This window comes from Salvelinus fontinalis, chromosome 19 (genome assembly GCF_029448725.1).
Source record: "Salvelinus fontinalis isolate EN_2023a chromosome 19, ASM2944872v1, whole genome shotgun sequence".
NCBI classification, from domain to species: domain Eukaryota; kingdom Metazoa; phylum Chordata; class Actinopteri; order Salmoniformes; family Salmonidae; genus Salvelinus; species Salvelinus fontinalis.
The window spans coordinates 4,535,584-4,552,310 of NC_074683.1; the positions used below are offsets into that span (position 1 = coordinate 4,535,584).

Sequence of the window (16,727 nt, forward strand, 5' to 3'; positions counted from 1 at the left end):
ATACTCTTAGTAAAAGTATTTATCTTCAACTCGCAATCTGTGGATTCTATTCGATTAGATAGATTCAAAATTTATATTAAACATCACAGCATAGTTGAAAGATACTGTATATGGTGCGTAGAAATCCGAAGAGGGTGGCCAGCAGAGATAGGTGGAAGCTGAGGGTTGGGATGTGGAATTGGAGACAAGTGGGAGTGGAGTTGCTGGGCGGAGGATAGAATGATGGTCAAAGATAAAAGAAAAAAGAAATAAAGTAATAATAAAACATAACAAAAAGTACATTTGAATGACACCAGTGTTGTTACAGCTAATTCTTGTTTGCCTGAGGCTGATTCCCCGTAGGCTTTGTACACATGCATATACACACACTCTCACTCATCGGACACACACACACATACACACATGTAAATAGTGCCATACATGCACTCAAACATATTCAGTTGGCCTCTCTGTTATGATTTCTGTTGTCCTTCATGTCTTGTTTTTTGCATTGTTCTATTCTCTTTTTCTTCTTTTGTTCATTTTGATGGTTGTTGGTGCATTGGGGAGGACGGGGGTCTTGGGGTTGGGGAATGGAATGGAATTATTATATTTTTCTTGGGGGGAGGAGGGTATTGTGGGGGGGTCTCAGGTGGTTGAAGTGCAGCTCTTGGGGAACTGTGGAGGGGATCTTGGAGGGCTAAGTAGCCTGGCGGTTGGGAGCTTGGGCCGGTGGCTGATGGGTCGCCGATTCGGGTCCCCGTTTTTGACCTTGTGGGAGATCTGTCGACATGCTCTTGAGCAGGGCGTTGACCCTGGTTGCTTCTGTGGGTCGCTCTGGATGGGAGTCTGTTAGAATACTAATGTGATGTAATTGTTGAGTGGCTTCAATGCAAGTAGATTGTATGTTTTAAATATTCAATAAGAAAAAATAAGAAAATAATCAATAAAAATAAACACTCACTAACAAATACAGTCATGGGTGGTAACTCTACAATTCACTCGAAAGGCAAGGCACCCTGGAAAATAAGGCTTTACACCAAGCAGTGTGTTAATTTAACACTGTTCCAGTGTCTATACAGGTCCACACTTTCATTGTTAATTTCAAACTGTCAGTGTTGATTTAACACTGGAGAATTTGGTGTGTGGTTTCTCAGTGTATGTAACTTTTTTAAACGTATTGTACGGTATCAGGTAATGGTGATAACTTCTCATTAAAACCTAGTCCACTTACCTTCTCATCTTAATTAGAGTCGGTTGTAAACAAATACCCTGTAATGTTATTTTGTGGACAGATGCTGCAGCCTGTCAAACTCATTCCACGGAGGGCAGAGTGTCTTTAGTTTTTCGTTTTTTCCTTTCAACGAAGATCTATACAACCAGATGAGGGGAGTTCCTTACTAATTAGTGATCTTAATTAATCAACAAGGGGGAACGAAAACCTGCATATACTCGGCCATCAGTGGAATGAGTTGGACAAGTACTGTAAAGATACATAAAACTGCAGGGGTGAAAGCAAACAATGTGGTTGCGAAGTTACCAACCAGCCATTTCAAAATATATCTTGGAAAGGGTTACAGACTGCTCTACTTTAGAATCTCACTGTATCCCACCCTGGAATAACACCTGCTCATACCTCAACTATTATCACAATCAATTCAATAGGGACATCAATTAGTAGGAAGTTATAAGGAGTATTAGGCAGCTTTGTAGACTTTGACCTATTCCCCAATTTTTACTTTGATTTGGACAAATAATAGAATAGTTAAAAATGTGACCTTCTTTTCGCACCTCTCGTCCAGTTTCAGCAAAACTGTTGACAATCTGCACAGTATTTTTCATGTCTATCCACACAGGAAACTGTAATGTTGGTTAATCGGATTGTTTGGTCAGATTTATCGTCCCATTTACACTGTTATCAATCCCACATTGAGCAAGTGTGTGATAAAGTGCTGTGATGTATTACTGGGTGTTAATGCCTCCCAGCTGTGGAGGGCATCAGCCGTGTGTGTGTGTGTGTGTGTGTGTGTGTGTGTGTGTGTGTGTGTGTTTGGCCTTTATTGGTTGGCATGCAGGGCAGGGAGATTAAACACATTCTCTGGCTACAGCAGAGATCTTGGCTCCAGTGGACAGAACATGGAGAGAATTGCAACAGAGCCAGTCTTTTGTTTGTTGATGAGGGAAGGACGTACACAGTGTCAGTCCCCTGTCTGACTGTTATAGGTTAGGACTGGGGAAAATTACTCAATGATCCAATACCTTACGAAGGGAGGAACCTTCGCAATGTGCTCGCTGAGGTAGCCCTTATGGAAAAACCACATGCATTTCACATGTGGAGTTAATGTGATAACGTTTCAACATGTAAAAGCAACATGTGAGAACATGAAACTACACAAGAAAATATTTGAGCACATTAAAAAAAAATGTAACAACATCGTGAAACTACATGTAACAATTTTTTTTATATGTATACCTGCAAATTTGATTTTCACATGTGAATGTTGATCACATCTGAAAATGCAATTCCACATGTGAGCATTAGGTTCTAGTACTCCTTGTATAGAGTATACTGTCGCTCCATTCTTGTGTATTTTATTTCTCTTGTGTTATATTTTATTATTGATTTTATTATTGATTTTATTGTTGATCAGGCTGTTGATTGTGGCCTGTGGAATGTTGTCCCACTCCTCTTAAATGGCTATGCTAAGTTGCTGGATATTGGCGGGAACTGGAACAGGCTGTCATACACGTGGACTAAGAGCATCCCAAACATGCTCAATGGGTGACATGTCTGGTGAGTATGCAGGCCATGGAAGAACTGAAACATTTTCAGATTCCAGGAAATGCGTACAGATCCTTGCGACACGGGCCCTTGCATTATCATGCTGTAACATGAGGTGATGGCAGTGGATGAATGGCACGACAATGGACCTTAGTATGTCGTTACAGTATCACTGTGCATTCAAATTGCCATCGATAAAATGCAATTTTGTTCACCACCACCATGTGGAAGCAGAACATTAACATTAGCAAACCGCTCACCCACACAACGCCATACACGCTGTCTACCATCTGCCCGGTAGAGTTGAAACTGGGATTCATCTGTGAAGAGAACACTTCCCCAGCTTGCCAGGGGCCATCGAAGGTGAGCATTTGCCCACTGAAGTCGGCTACGATGCCAAACTGCAATCAGATCAAGACCCTGGTGAGGACGATGTGCACGCAGATGAGCATCCCTGAGACGGTTTCTGACAGTTTGTGAAAAAATTATTTGATTGTGCAAACCCAGTTTTTTCAGCTGTCCGGGTCCTGGGGTCCTGGGCTGGCTTGGTTACACGTGGTCTGCGGTTGTGAGGCCGGTTGGACGTACTGCCACATTCTCTAAAACAACGTTGGAAGTGGCTTATGGTAGAGAAATTAACATTAAAATCTCTGGAAACAGCTCTGGTGGACATTCCTGCAGTCAGCATGCCAATTGCACACTCCCTCAAAACCTTTTACATTTTACATTGTGTTGTGTGACAAAACTGCACATTTCAGAGTGGCCTTTTATTGTCCCCAGCACAAGGAGCACCTGTGTAATGATCATGCTGTTTAATCAGCTTCTTGATATGCCACACCTGTCAGGTGGAAGGATTAACATGGCAAAGGAGAAATGCTCACTAACAGGGATGTAAACTAATTTGTGCGTAACATTGGAGAGAAATAAGCTTTTTGTGCATATGGAACATTTCTGGGACATTTTATTTAAACACATGAAACATGGGACCAACAGTTTACATGTTGTGTTTATATTTTTGTTCAGTATAGTTAAACAAGTTATTACTCCAACTGTCACGTTCCTGACCTGTTTTCTTTTGTCTTGTATTTATTTAGTTGGTCAGGGCATGAGTTGGGTGGGTCCTGGGTGGACGGCTCTGGCTGGTCCTGGCTGGACGGCTCTGGCTGCTCCTGTCTGGCGGAAGGCTCTAGCGGCTCCTGTTTGGCGGAAGGCTCTAGCGGCTCCTGTCTGGCAGACGGCTCTGAAGGCTCAGGACAGACGGGCGGCTTTGAAGGCTCAGTACAGACGGGCGGCTTTGAAGACTCAGTACAGACGGGCAGCTCTGACGGCTCGGGACAGACGGACAGCGCCCTGCCAGTGCGGCGAGGTGGAAAAACCCGCACTGGGCTATGCTGGCGAACCGGGGACACCATTTGTAAGGCTGGTGCCATGTACGCCGGCCCGAGGAGACGCACTGGAGGCCAGATGCGTTGGGCCAGCCAGGAGCCGCCAGAGCCAGCCAGCCAGGAGCCGCCAGAGCCAGCCAGCCAGGAGCCGCCAGAGCCAGCCAGCCAGGAGCCGCCAGAGCCAGCCAGCCAGGATCCGCCAGAGCCAGCCAGCCAGGATTCGCCAGAGCCAGCCAGCCAGGATCCGCCAGAGCCAGCCAGCCAGGATCCGCCAGATCCAGCCAGCCAGGATCCGCCAGATCCAGCCAGCCAGGATCCGCCAGAGCCAGCCAGCCAGGATCCGCCAGAGCCAGCCAGCCAGGATCCGCCCCTCAGTCCGGGGCTGCCCCTCAGTCCGGGGCTGCCCCTCAGTCCGGGGCTGCCCCTCAGTCCGGAGCTGCCCCTTAATCCAATGGGGTTTATATGGAGGGTGGCCATTGGGAAGAGGCCACGGAAGCAGGGTTTGACTATGGTGGGGTGGGGACCACGACCAGCGCCAGAGCCGCCACCGTGGACAGACGCCCACCCAGACCCTCCCCTAGAGTTTATGCTGGTGCGCCCGGAGTTCGCACCTTAAGGGGGGGGGGGTTGTGTCACGTTCCGGACCTGTTTTCTTTTGTCTTGTATTTATTTAGTTGGTCAGGGCGTGAGTTGGGTGGGTTTGTCTATGTGTGATTTTCTATGTTGGGATGTTTGTGTTCGGCCGGGTATGATTCTCAATCAGAGGCAGCTGTCAATCGTTGTCCCTGATTGAGAATCATACTTAGGCAGCCTGGGTTTCACGTGTGTGTTGTGGGTGTTTGTTTCCGTGTTTGTATTCGTGCCACACGGGACTGTTGTCGGTTGTATTCATTTTGTTATTTCGTTTCATGTTAGTGTTCAGTTTCGATTCATTAAATTATCATGAGCACTACCCACTCTGCGTGTTGGTCCGATCCATGCTCCTCCTCGTCTGAGGAGGAGAACGACTCTGACGACCGTTACATCAACCTCGTGAAAGTGATAAACTGACACGTTTTCATTTTTGTCAACAACAACTTTATATCAAAGGAGGGCTTTTGATTTGACAGCCTGCACATGTGCAGTTGGCGCGAGACAACCATTAGACCCGATGAAGTGTTTCTACAGGAGGCTTAACTTTATTATGAACTGGGTGGTTCGAGCCCTGAATGCTGATTGGCTGACAGACCGTATCAGACCGTATACCATGGCTATGACAAAACATTTATTTGTACTGCTCTAATTACGTTGGTAACTAGTTTAAAATAGCAATAAGGCACCTCAGGGTTTTGTGATATATGGCCAATTTTCCCACGGCTAAGGGCTGTGTCCAGGCACTCCGCGTTGCGCTTAATAACAGGCCTTAGCCGTGGGAAATAGCCATATACCACACCTCCTTGGGCCTTATTGCTTAATTATAGGTCAGTGGCTTATCTAGCCAACGTTGCCATGACATCACCTGCAAGTATGATTCGTGATTTGTATTGGAGAAGCAGTTTCTGCCTTTCTTCGTACTGCCTTTGGTGTGGGCCTGTGCCTTGTCATGAATGCCGTCATTACTGGGTTTAAGGAGACAATGCACACTTTTATAAAATAAGATATTGCTACTTCTATGCAAATGTTGTTAATAAGTACAATAAAATAGCTGTACAATGCCATTCTGTGACTTTGGCTAATATGCAATTTTTTTGCCATGGTATCGAGTATCGTGATTGTATCGAGTATCGTGATACTAAACCTGATACCAGTATCGAAGCCAAAATTCTGGTATCGTGACAACACTATTGTAGATAATGTTTTAAATTCTATTTTTGTTCTTGTGTCTCACTTGTGATGGCTTGTTCTGTTTGTGGAATTGACAAGAGTCTGTTTTGATAGATTAGGAACACCAAATCATCATCGAACCCTTCTGCTTTTAGAGTGGTTAGCAAGATTCTGTTTTTACATTCTCCTCCAAAAAATCTATTTTTGGGGAAAGAAGAGCCATCGGTCGTCCAGGAGAGTAGATCATTCATACGAACACAAGCTCTAGTTTATACTTACGCTTCCAGAGTCGAATGAAAGAAGAGTTTGTATGTTACGTATACAGAATGTAGTACAATAGAAACAGAGCTAAAGCTGGACACTCCTCCATCCACCACCCCCTTCTATTCACTTGACATATACTAGCCTAAATCCAACTGTCTTGTTGACACTTTGGAGGATCTCATCTTTAGTAATGGAAAGTGTCAGATGATTGTTGGGCTTGAGGCATTCAGCTGTCAGGTGAGGCAGAAGTGTCTGTTGGTGTACAAGTGCTTTACTTTTTTCAAAGAGCGTGACTAAAAAAATACCCTCCACAGTGACAGATATCTCTGGGGTGTGCGTGTCTCTCTCTCTTTCCCTCTCTGACATGTGTCTTGTCTCCTCACAACAGGATGACTTCACATGGAACAGCATGTCAGGGCTGAGCGTGCGCCTGAAGCCGGTGCCCCTCCAGAGCCTCTCAGAGTTGGAGAGAGTCCGCCTGCAGGAAGTGGCCTTCAGCAGGTTGCTCCAGGACTACGACCTGGGTTGCCAGATCACCATCCCTAAAGGTACTCTACTACTCAGGCCTGGAAGCCATCTAACAGTCAGCCACTATCTCCTGATTCCTCCCTTCAGACTCCCATACAGTGAGGAAAGCTATTTGTTGCCAGGCCCTTGGCGAGAAGTTCTTGTTACAACATGTCTAAATATTACTCAACAGACACTAACACCAAAACAGAATGTAATGTATAATTTCTAGTTAATCCTGCATGTTTAGTGTTGGTATAAGACAGAAATTTGTAAAACCATTTTTTACCCAATTTATTCTGTGTATTCAATTACTTTTTGTATAGAAGAAGGTAATTTGAAAGTACTGTATGTAGCTCGAAGTATATATTTTTCAACAGTCTTGCCGTGGTGTGAGGTTGTATGTGTTCAACTCCTGGTCTGTTTCTTGTCAGCCGGGCCCTCTCACAGAAACGGTTGCAAAGGGAGGGTAGATTACTGGAAACTTTCAAAGTTTACTAGTAATCTACCACAATTTTGGTATCTTTCAAGGATTTTACAGATATACGATCTCAATTTGATCACTCTTTTGTTGCTGAGCAGGAAATGCAAACCTGTAGTGTATTCAACGTTTAAACTGGTGTTCGTGAGAGTCTCAGCTTTCCACAGAGGGGTCATATTAGTGTGTAGGCCAAACCGTTCGGACGCTACAGATGTTTTTGTGAGAAGACCGATTTTCAGAATGTCTCATGGTCTGAGAAACACCGCTCTAGCTCTGCCACCTTTCACCGCAGAGGCGGCAGGGCGATGTCAGCGGATGTGGTGGATTGAGACGCAGCCCATGCAAAGAACCAGATATCTCTAGTTTAAGCAGACAGATTTTTATGTGGATTTTTGTATTATGTTAATTAGATTTCCACGGGGGCACGGAAATTGTAGGCCAAGGGTTAAAAAGGCTTCTAAAGTTTGTCATTTCCACTATAAAATGCCAGACTTGATTGTCCCTAAAGAAAAATATATCAACCCTACAAAAAATTTCCATTACTTATAATTTGATTTGATTTATTAGGCTCCGCATTAGCTGACGCCAATGGTGACGGCTAGTCTTACTGGGGTCTGACACATAACGTAAAAGATATAACAGACAAAATAATTTACAATTTACATAGATTTTTAAATATTAACATGTAGTGTGTGTGTGCATCTATCAGTTACACATACATGTCCGTACATACACACAACAAGTAGGTCACATGGGGGAGAGGCGTTGTGCCGTGAGGTGTTGCTGCAGGATTATTTTCCTTCTGTAGCAAACTGGCTCAAATGAAGATCCTAACACTGTATGTAATATATCACAATATATCTAGTGGCTCATTTGAATAGTTGAGATGATCCCAGGGGTCTGTAATAATCCTCTGTGTGGCCTTATCACATGTGGTTTATCACATGATTATGAAATAAAAAAATAGAATGAAAAATGTAACCATTGGTGTTAAATAAAAGTTTCAGCACGAAATAAACTTTTTTTTCCTTCTTTATTTTTACAAACTTAAATCTATTTTACTATGTCAGTATGTATTTGTGGTTAATGTTTTGTTGTCAAACTGATGGCAGTTGTGAAAAAAATACAATAGTTGGAAGAGTTAATTGAAAATAATACCATAGTTGATAAGATTATTTTTACATTAATTTGGCTATTTTCTCTTGAACCTATGATCTATCTACTAGAAACTCATGGACAATATGGACACAGATATAACAAATGAACACTATATTTTTACATAAATTACCAAAGATACGATAGATTTTCTGTTAATTACCAGAATTACTGAAGTTTCTGTTAACTTTGGCAAATTACCAGTAGCTTTGTAACCATAGCAACAAATATAATCTGTTGGAAAAACACATTAAATGTAATTTGAAAAGTAGCAGACTTTAAAATCACCCTGTCTACATATGGATAGAGTTAGGTAAGACAGTAAAGGCAGGCATGTTTTTGTGTGGAAAGTCACGTATGCCCTCCATAGTGCTATTGAAAGAATACTATTAATTAGGATTCACATACCACATTTTAAATATGACATGATTTATGCTAGGGTTGTCTGTTTAAGGGGATTTTGAAGCCTCTTTCAGATTGTGATGAGATACATTGGTATATGGAAATGTAATATTGAGTCACGAAGTGACATGTTACAAGTATGGTAATATCTGGTAGAATGTTAGGAAGTCTTGCGTAACATTTGTGTTCTTTCTTTTCTTAGATGGTCAAAAGCATAAGAAGTCACTCAGGAGGAAGTTGGATTCATTTGCCAAAGAGAAGAGTAAGGAAAAAGGTACTTTCCGACCCAGTGAAGATTAACATGGCTCCTTTTAGTACAAGGCTGTGGGATAGTCACTGAGTCCTGTATACCTTTCCCACTGGTAAAAAAACTGGTTGAATCAACATTGTTTCCACGTAATTTCAATATGGAAAACTGATTGGATTTGCAAAAAGTCATCAACGTAAAGGAATTGTATCTCTTTTTCACCCAACTCTTAACCTAAATCCAATGACAGTGACATGTTTTGTTGATTTCACATGATGTAAATGTCATGTTCACATTATGTGAATTCACAAATGTGAATCCAAACTAGACATTCAACTGACTTCTGTTCCCAGTGGGTTGTTGTTGTCCAGCTGGGCTCTGTTTTCTCACACTTTGGCCTGGCCAGCCGTTGACAGTGGAAAACTCACTCTCTGATCCATTTCACTGGAGTTCACTGGAGCAGGCATTCTCAGCTGTTTCTACCTGCCGAGCTCTCAGGGAAAATATACAGTAGAAGGGGCTTCTTCAATAATTGCAGTGTCGACTGCTGCCCTGCCCCCTGCAACAATGTTCATTCACAGGAATGTGAGTTCTCTCTGTCGGCTGGGCGGTCAAGGAAATAACAAAAACAACCTTGAGAGGTGGCTCAGTCATCATAGCCTATCCTCGGGCATGGCCAACCCTATCCAACTCTCACTCTCTTTTCCTTTTCTCTCGTGTTTAAAGAGAAGAATCCCTATCTATGCGTCCCCTGACAGGATAGTGGATACATAGTGGGGATATTGTTTAGATTAAACACTACATTTCCCCAAGAACCTATAGTGTCATTTTTTTTTCTTCAATTAGAGTTCCTATGGGACATTTAAAGAAGGCAAAAAAGCAGGCATGGTTTATAGTCATGCAGGCTTTTTGACAAGTACAGTTACAGTAGATGTTACTTCATAATCCCCATAAGGTAGATGTTGCTTTGTTTTCTCCTTCCAAATGGCTCATTCATCCCCCCTCTTCTCCCCTGTAACTATTCCCCAGTTCGTTGCTGTAAATGACAATGTGTTCTCAGTCAACTTACCTGGTAAAGTAAGGGTTAAATAAAATAAAATACTGTGAAACAAGTGTATGGATTTATGATTGAATTGAAGCTAATGATGAAGATTAACTTTTGTTTTTCTGTCCCTCCCTTGCACCACAGAGTCTATGCCCCAGGCATTCGGTATAACGCTGTCGAAGGTGATCTCTAACGACCGTGCCCAGAAGCAGCGTCAGGAGCTCCAGACCCAGCGAGAGGAGCATCGTGATGCCATTGACCTGGTGTCCTCTCTTTTGCACCTCACCTCCCGGAGAAGCACTAAGGACAAGGAGCTGTCCAGCAGCAACTCCTCCCTCAGCTCCAACTCCGAAACGCCCAATGAGTCCCCTTTGCCCAACACGCCCGAGGCACCACCACGCACACACAGGAGGGTAGGTTTTACATGTGTGGGCTGTTCTCACAAACCCATATCAGAAGCCTGAATGTATTCTGTTACACACCCAGATATACAGGTTCTGCCCTAGCCTTTTGGGGGCCCTAAGCAAGATTTGGTTGAGGGGCCCACCTACCTTGCTGGTAAAACATTTTAGTGGGCCACTGTTGATGGCGACAGAAAAATGTGTTTGTTTTTAAAGTACATTTTCTGCATTTCTACACATTTTGCAATGGGGCATAGAGAGAATGTTGCAGTTTAAAGCACATTTTCTGCAATTCTACTCATTTTGCCATAGGGCGGAGAATGTGCAGTTTTACAGCTAATTTCCTGAAATTGTACACATTTTCCATGACTTATTTTCCATGACTACCATAATACAGTATATGAGTGAGAGTGAGTGAGTGACAAACAACATTTATCTAAGCCCCCTGGAGGTCAGGGTTCCTGCGTCCCTGGTTAGTAATTCGGCCAGGATTAGTACAAGTTTAGATAGCTGGCTAGCAGGGGTGGGCTCAATTCAGAATTTTGGAATTCAGTCTCATTCAACCCATGAGTTGAAATTCGAATTGATTTGGCCACAAGCGACATGATGTAGAATCTGAATTTTTGTTTGATTGACAGGAAGTACAATTTAATGCAGTGCAATTCAAAGAACTCCACTCAGTCATAGAACATGAGAGTTTCCTTGAACATGACAGGTCACACTTTCAGACACCAAAGAATATATAACTTTTCTCTGAAAACAATGTTCATATACTCTTTTAATCTTAGTGCTTAGAATAGCCTATTATATTTCCACCAACCATTTAATTTGTTTTTGCTTCGATTTGAAGGCTTCAGGGTCAACTTCAGGGTTAAACTAATACATTCTGGGAAATTTGGTGTTTTCCACATATTGAACTCAATTTATGTGATTAATGAAATATAATAACCACAACTTATAACAACTTTTTATTTCATGTAAAAAAAAGAAATGTTTCAACAATATTTGATATGCATGTATTTAATGAAATGTTTGATGTTTTATTTACAAAACATTAGGAACACCTTCCTAATATTGAGTTGAACCACCTTTTGCCTTCAGAACAACCTCAATTAATTGCGTTCTACAGGGATGCTGGCCCATGTTGACTCCAATGCTTCCCACAGTTGTGTCAAGTTGGCTGGATGTATTTGGGTGGTGGACCATTCTTTATACACACGGGAAACTGTAGAGAGTGAAAAACCCAGCAGCGTTATAGTTCTTGCCACACTGAAACCGGTGCGCCTGGCACCTACTACCATACCCCGTTCAAAGGAACATAAATATTTTGTCTTGCATTCACCCTCTGAATGGCACAGATACACAATCCATGTCTCAATTGTCTCAAGGCTTAAAAATCCTTCTTTATCCTGTCTCCTCCCCTTCATCTACACGGATTGAAGTGGATTTAACAGGTGACATCAATAAGGGATCATAGCTTTAACCTGGATTCACCTGGTCAGTCTATGTCATGGAAAGAGCAGGTAGTCCTAATGTTTTGTACACTGAGTGTATATTTGTATATAATACACTTAATACAGAATAGAAGAGGCATTTGAATACCACTGAATTCAATTCTATTTACTTTAATAAAATTTGAAAAGCAATTCTGTATCCAGTTTACTACTTCAATTCAAGAATTGAATTGGAATTTATGAGGCTTACAACTTGAGGGGCAAAGGTAGAAATACTGTTGGCCATTCTCCCACTTCACTTCACTATGCTTTCCACTGTATATAATCCAGCTTTCTATGCCATGTACTTGATGCTATGCTAGCCGCCGTATGCTATCCATCACCTCTCCATATGTCGGTACTGTTCTCACTCCAAGGGTTTTAACCAAAATTATTGTCCAATTGTTTTGTTCTGAACAGAACCCCAAAAAATGTTTTGTTCCATTCCACTGTTCCGGCCAGCAAAATAAAGTTCTGAACCGGTTAAAATCTTTTAGGCCCACAGAATTATGCCTACGAAGGAGCAGCTTTTCTGAAGGAACTTTGAATGTTGTTGAACTTCAGAGAGATGGCCTAACTAACGTTGGACCAGAGCTAGCCCTTGATCATGACTCTCCGTTCCATTATATTACACATAATGCCGCCTAGACTTTGAGAGCTAGACCAAAGCTAGCTGACAAGCTTTTGTGTGCAGAGCAGCACCAAAATTAAAATAAAATCACATCTTATCTTTTGTAGTTAATACATTCAATGTGAAACGTGATAATTATAGTATCCTTAACTAATGATTCAGGCCTGTAACTTCAGAAGACTATGCATGCTTCAGAGGGAGGGGGAGGGGCAGATAGCCAACACACAGCATCTGTCATTTTGTCTTTGATTGACATGCTTCAGTTATATTTTCAGGAAGATACTGGTAAGTGGCAAAGATTTTCAGCTGGCAGGCAGGCAGACACTAGAATAAGTTTCTGAGTGACAGTGAGGGCTTTACATAGGCGCTTTGTAGCATTTTTTGTGGGACTGGAAAACAATGCCCAGAACGTTAAAGAACGTTATTAACCAGTTCCTATGCTTTTAATATAATGGTTCGGTTCCCGGAACAGTATAGGTCCCTTTCGTTCTCTGTTGTGGTTCTGTTCGTCGAAAATGTTTGTTATTTTACGGTTTTCGTCTCTGTTCCCTGAACCGGTTCCAACCCCTGACTCACTCAACCCTGTGTCTGTGTGTATCTGGCAAGGGAGGAATGTCTGTGGATTGCATCACTGACCTGGATGACAACCAGTCTCGTCTGTTGGAGGCCCTGCAGCTGTCCCTGCCAGCCGAGACATCCAGCAACAAGAAGAAGCAGAGGGACAAGAATCTCAGCCTCAACCACATCTTTCCACAGGTGCCCAGGGTAGTGGAGAGCTGCTGCCTGCACCTGGAGAAACATGGTACATATACTGCAGTCGTTCTTACGCATATTGTGCCCCCAATCAGAGTTAAGTCAGGCAACTCAGACGTTCATGTAAATCATTCACTGAAGACAATATGATTTGCAGAGGATTTAATCGTGACTGGATTTATCTACACCCTTTCCCTGTTGTTACAGCAAATTTGTCCTCTATTTTGCCATTTAATTTAGGTCTACAGACTATTGGCATTTTCCGTGTAGGGAGCTCAAAGAAGAGGGTACGGCAGGTAAGGTTTCACTGGAAAATGCTGATTGACAAGTAGATGAGTGTGCATTAAACACACTATGATATTCGTAGTATGTTTCTAGTGTTAAACTGTGGTGGATGTTGTGTTGCGTTGTGTTGTTGTCTTCAGCTGAGAGAGGAATGTGACCAGGGTGTGGAGATCCAACTGGATGAGGAGCACAGTGTCCATGACGTGGCCGCGCTGCTCAAGGAGTTCCTGAGGGACATGTCTGATCCCCTACTGACCAGGGAGCTCTACACTGCCTTCATCAACACCATGTGTGAGGAACACACACACAACCTTGCCTGGCTACACATCACATACTCACATGTTGCTAAACCCACACTACAAACCTCATACCACACATAACACACAATGTCACCGCTACACTTCAAATAGCCTTCATCAACACCATGTGTGAACCTTGTATTTTATTTATATTTTTGCACTGTCTCTATGCACACTCAAGCACACTGACACTCTAACACACACATAACATGAACACACATTCATACTGACTCTACACGCACACACACACACACAATCACATACATCATTTACACTGTTGCCACTCTGTTTATCATATCCTGATGCCTAATCATCTTACCCCTATATATATCTCTCCCTCTATCACTCCAGTGTCCCTGCATATTGTAAATGTGGTATTGGAACTGACCCTGTATATAGCTTCTTATTTTCTCGTGTTATTCCTATTTCTTATTTTATTTATTGTGTGTTTTTGTTCTACCTTATGTTATTTTTAGTGCTACATTGATATTGATTACTGCATTGTTGGGTTTGGAGCTTGCAAGAAAGGCATTTCACTGTGCTTGTGCACATGACATTAACCCATTTAATCCCACATTTTCCCAGACAAGAAAATATCTAAATCATTAGTAACCCTTTGAAATAATCAATCATTATTTTTTTGAAATTTTCATGGAAAAGTAGGTGAGATATTGTGATGTATTCTGAATTAACATATTTCTCCTATGCAGTCATCAACATTCTTATATATCCCGGCCCAATTATGAATTGCTTACATCCATGCCAGCAATAGTATCGGATTATGCTCTCATCCACTGACAGCCATTCCTGAAATGGCATGACTTTGTATGACTGATTGAGCTCAGAGAAGATGGGCCTTAAGAAATGTGTCGTCAGTGATCTTTGTGTTGTCAACCACATGAACTGAGGCCATTATTTCATCAAAGCGATTTCTCCGCATTGCATCTGAAGTGCTTTCATTGTGTACATCACTGTCAAGTGACCAGTACATGTGTCTTCTAGGAACAGAGCTGTACCCAGATGTGACAAGGATCCCATAGAATGTAAGGAGCTCATCTATACTCAGATACAGTTGCTTGTCCTTGGTCTGGGTGGAGTAGAGGTTGGACATTTCAATGGTGATCTCTCTTAGGCTGGGTGGATACATTAGTAGGAAAACATCCATTGGGTTGGGGGAGCTTTGTTTTACACATTCTGCAGCATTTGGGCTGAATAATATGTGTTTTGGAATCACAGCGGAGGCAGGCCTCTTCGATTGTTTGAACACTCCATCTTTATTGTTGACCACCTGCAGCTTTGCCCTTGGCTCTTCTGGCCTTCCCCTGTGGCTTGTAGAGGCCCTTGGCTCTTCTGTCTGGACCCCCTGCGGATAGAGGCCCTGGCTCTTCATTATCAATAGTGGAGGGGTGTGTGTGGGGGGGTAGGTCATCATCACTGATAACATGTCATGATCTGTTTTCATAGGTTAAGCATATGCATTCAACAGCCTGGCTGGCAAATGGCCCGTCTCCCCCTCATAGTCCATATCTGACCCATCGCTTTCACAATCACTGAGGACAGCATCTTCCTCATTTTGAGGGATAACTGCAATGTTGCATGCCTTGTCTGGGTGGCCACCTAGATCCGACATATCCAGAACTTGACTCAAAGTGAAACTAAAAGAAAGAACAGAGTAGAAAGTTAGGTAGAACAAGAACTATGTATGTGTATAACTATGTGTATACCTAGATGCACTGTGTTATTCCGATGGTCACTATTGTTGCCATCAACATGTTTGCACATTCTATGACCACACTGAACAAAGTTGAGTAATTGCAAATGCGTATATCAATACTAGACACCTTAAAGATGTGTACCAAAAATCTTTGTCCTATCTTTATGTTAACATACTTTACTAACCTTTTGTTTGGGAGCTTTGATGCAGCCATCCTCTTCTCATGGTGCAACCAGGAATTAAACAGCCTTGGTCATGTGACAATTTACACTAAACATGTGACACTGCACATATTTCATTGAGACCCTTTATCATGTCAATATTTGCTATAAATGCATTGATACATCATTCAGTAACATTTTTAGAGCCTTATAACTGAAAACGTTCTTTATGGTCACTATTGTGACTGATGGGATTAAATAGGTTAAAACTTGAACAGCCCACGCTGGCCCCATATCCCACATTCATGTACACTACATCCACTACAGTGTATAACTCAAATGCTTTGCCACACTCTCAGCACAACACTTCTCATAGCATTCATCAACTCCATGTGGGAAGGGTGTACAGTAACTCCTACAATACTTAAGTTTGTTAATAAAAAAGCTCATATTTTGCTCAGCTAATTCCTACACATCTCTATCGTTAAGCGAGTTCAAATTGTTCTGTAGCTGTAAGAATGAGAGTGAGTTGTGATGAGGTTTATCGTGTCCTCTTCTGCAGTACTGGACCATTCAGACCAGGAGATCACCATGCAGCTGCTGATGTACCTGCTCCCACCCTGCAACAGTGACACCCTGCAACGCCTCCTGGAGTTCCTGGCCACGGTGGCCGCCCATGCCAAGGACAGCCAGGACAGGGACGGACTGGAGGTAAGGGCAGGTACGAGCAGGATATGACAGAGCAGAACAGGGCAGGACAGGAGGACAGAACAGGGCAAGACAGGGCAGGACAGGAGGGCAGGACAGGACAGGAATGCTGGTTGGGATATCAGTCGTCTAATAAAATGGCTCAAATTTACTGTACTTTTCTGCCTTCGCCTGGAATAAACTTTCATGGATGAATGTTGTCGTAGTACATCCAATGTTTGGTATTTGATAT

At 42.6% G+C, this 16,727-nt stretch overlaps 1 protein-coding gene across 1 annotated transcript in view; it reads left to right on the plus strand.

Moving 5' to 3' along the window:
• Nucleotides 1–16,727, plus strand: part of LOC129816197 (rho GTPase-activating protein 6-like) — a 74,151-nt gene that overhangs the window by 39,916 nt on the left and 17,508 nt on the right. Inside the window, exons 2-8 of the mRNA XM_055870436.1 lie at nucleotides 6,602–6,761; nucleotides 8,961–9,032; nucleotides 10,195–10,463; nucleotides 13,182–13,377; nucleotides 13,569–13,624; nucleotides 13,754–13,904; nucleotides 16,350–16,498. Of these exons, the coding sequence (XP_055726411.1) occupies nucleotides 6,602–6,761; nucleotides 8,961–9,032; nucleotides 10,195–10,463; nucleotides 13,182–13,377; nucleotides 13,569–13,624; nucleotides 13,754–13,904; nucleotides 16,350–16,498 (1,053 nt within the window). The remainder of the gene's footprint in view (nucleotides 1–6,601; nucleotides 6,762–8,960; nucleotides 9,033–10,194; nucleotides 10,464–13,181; nucleotides 13,378–13,568; nucleotides 13,625–13,753; nucleotides 13,905–16,349; nucleotides 16,499–16,727) is intronic.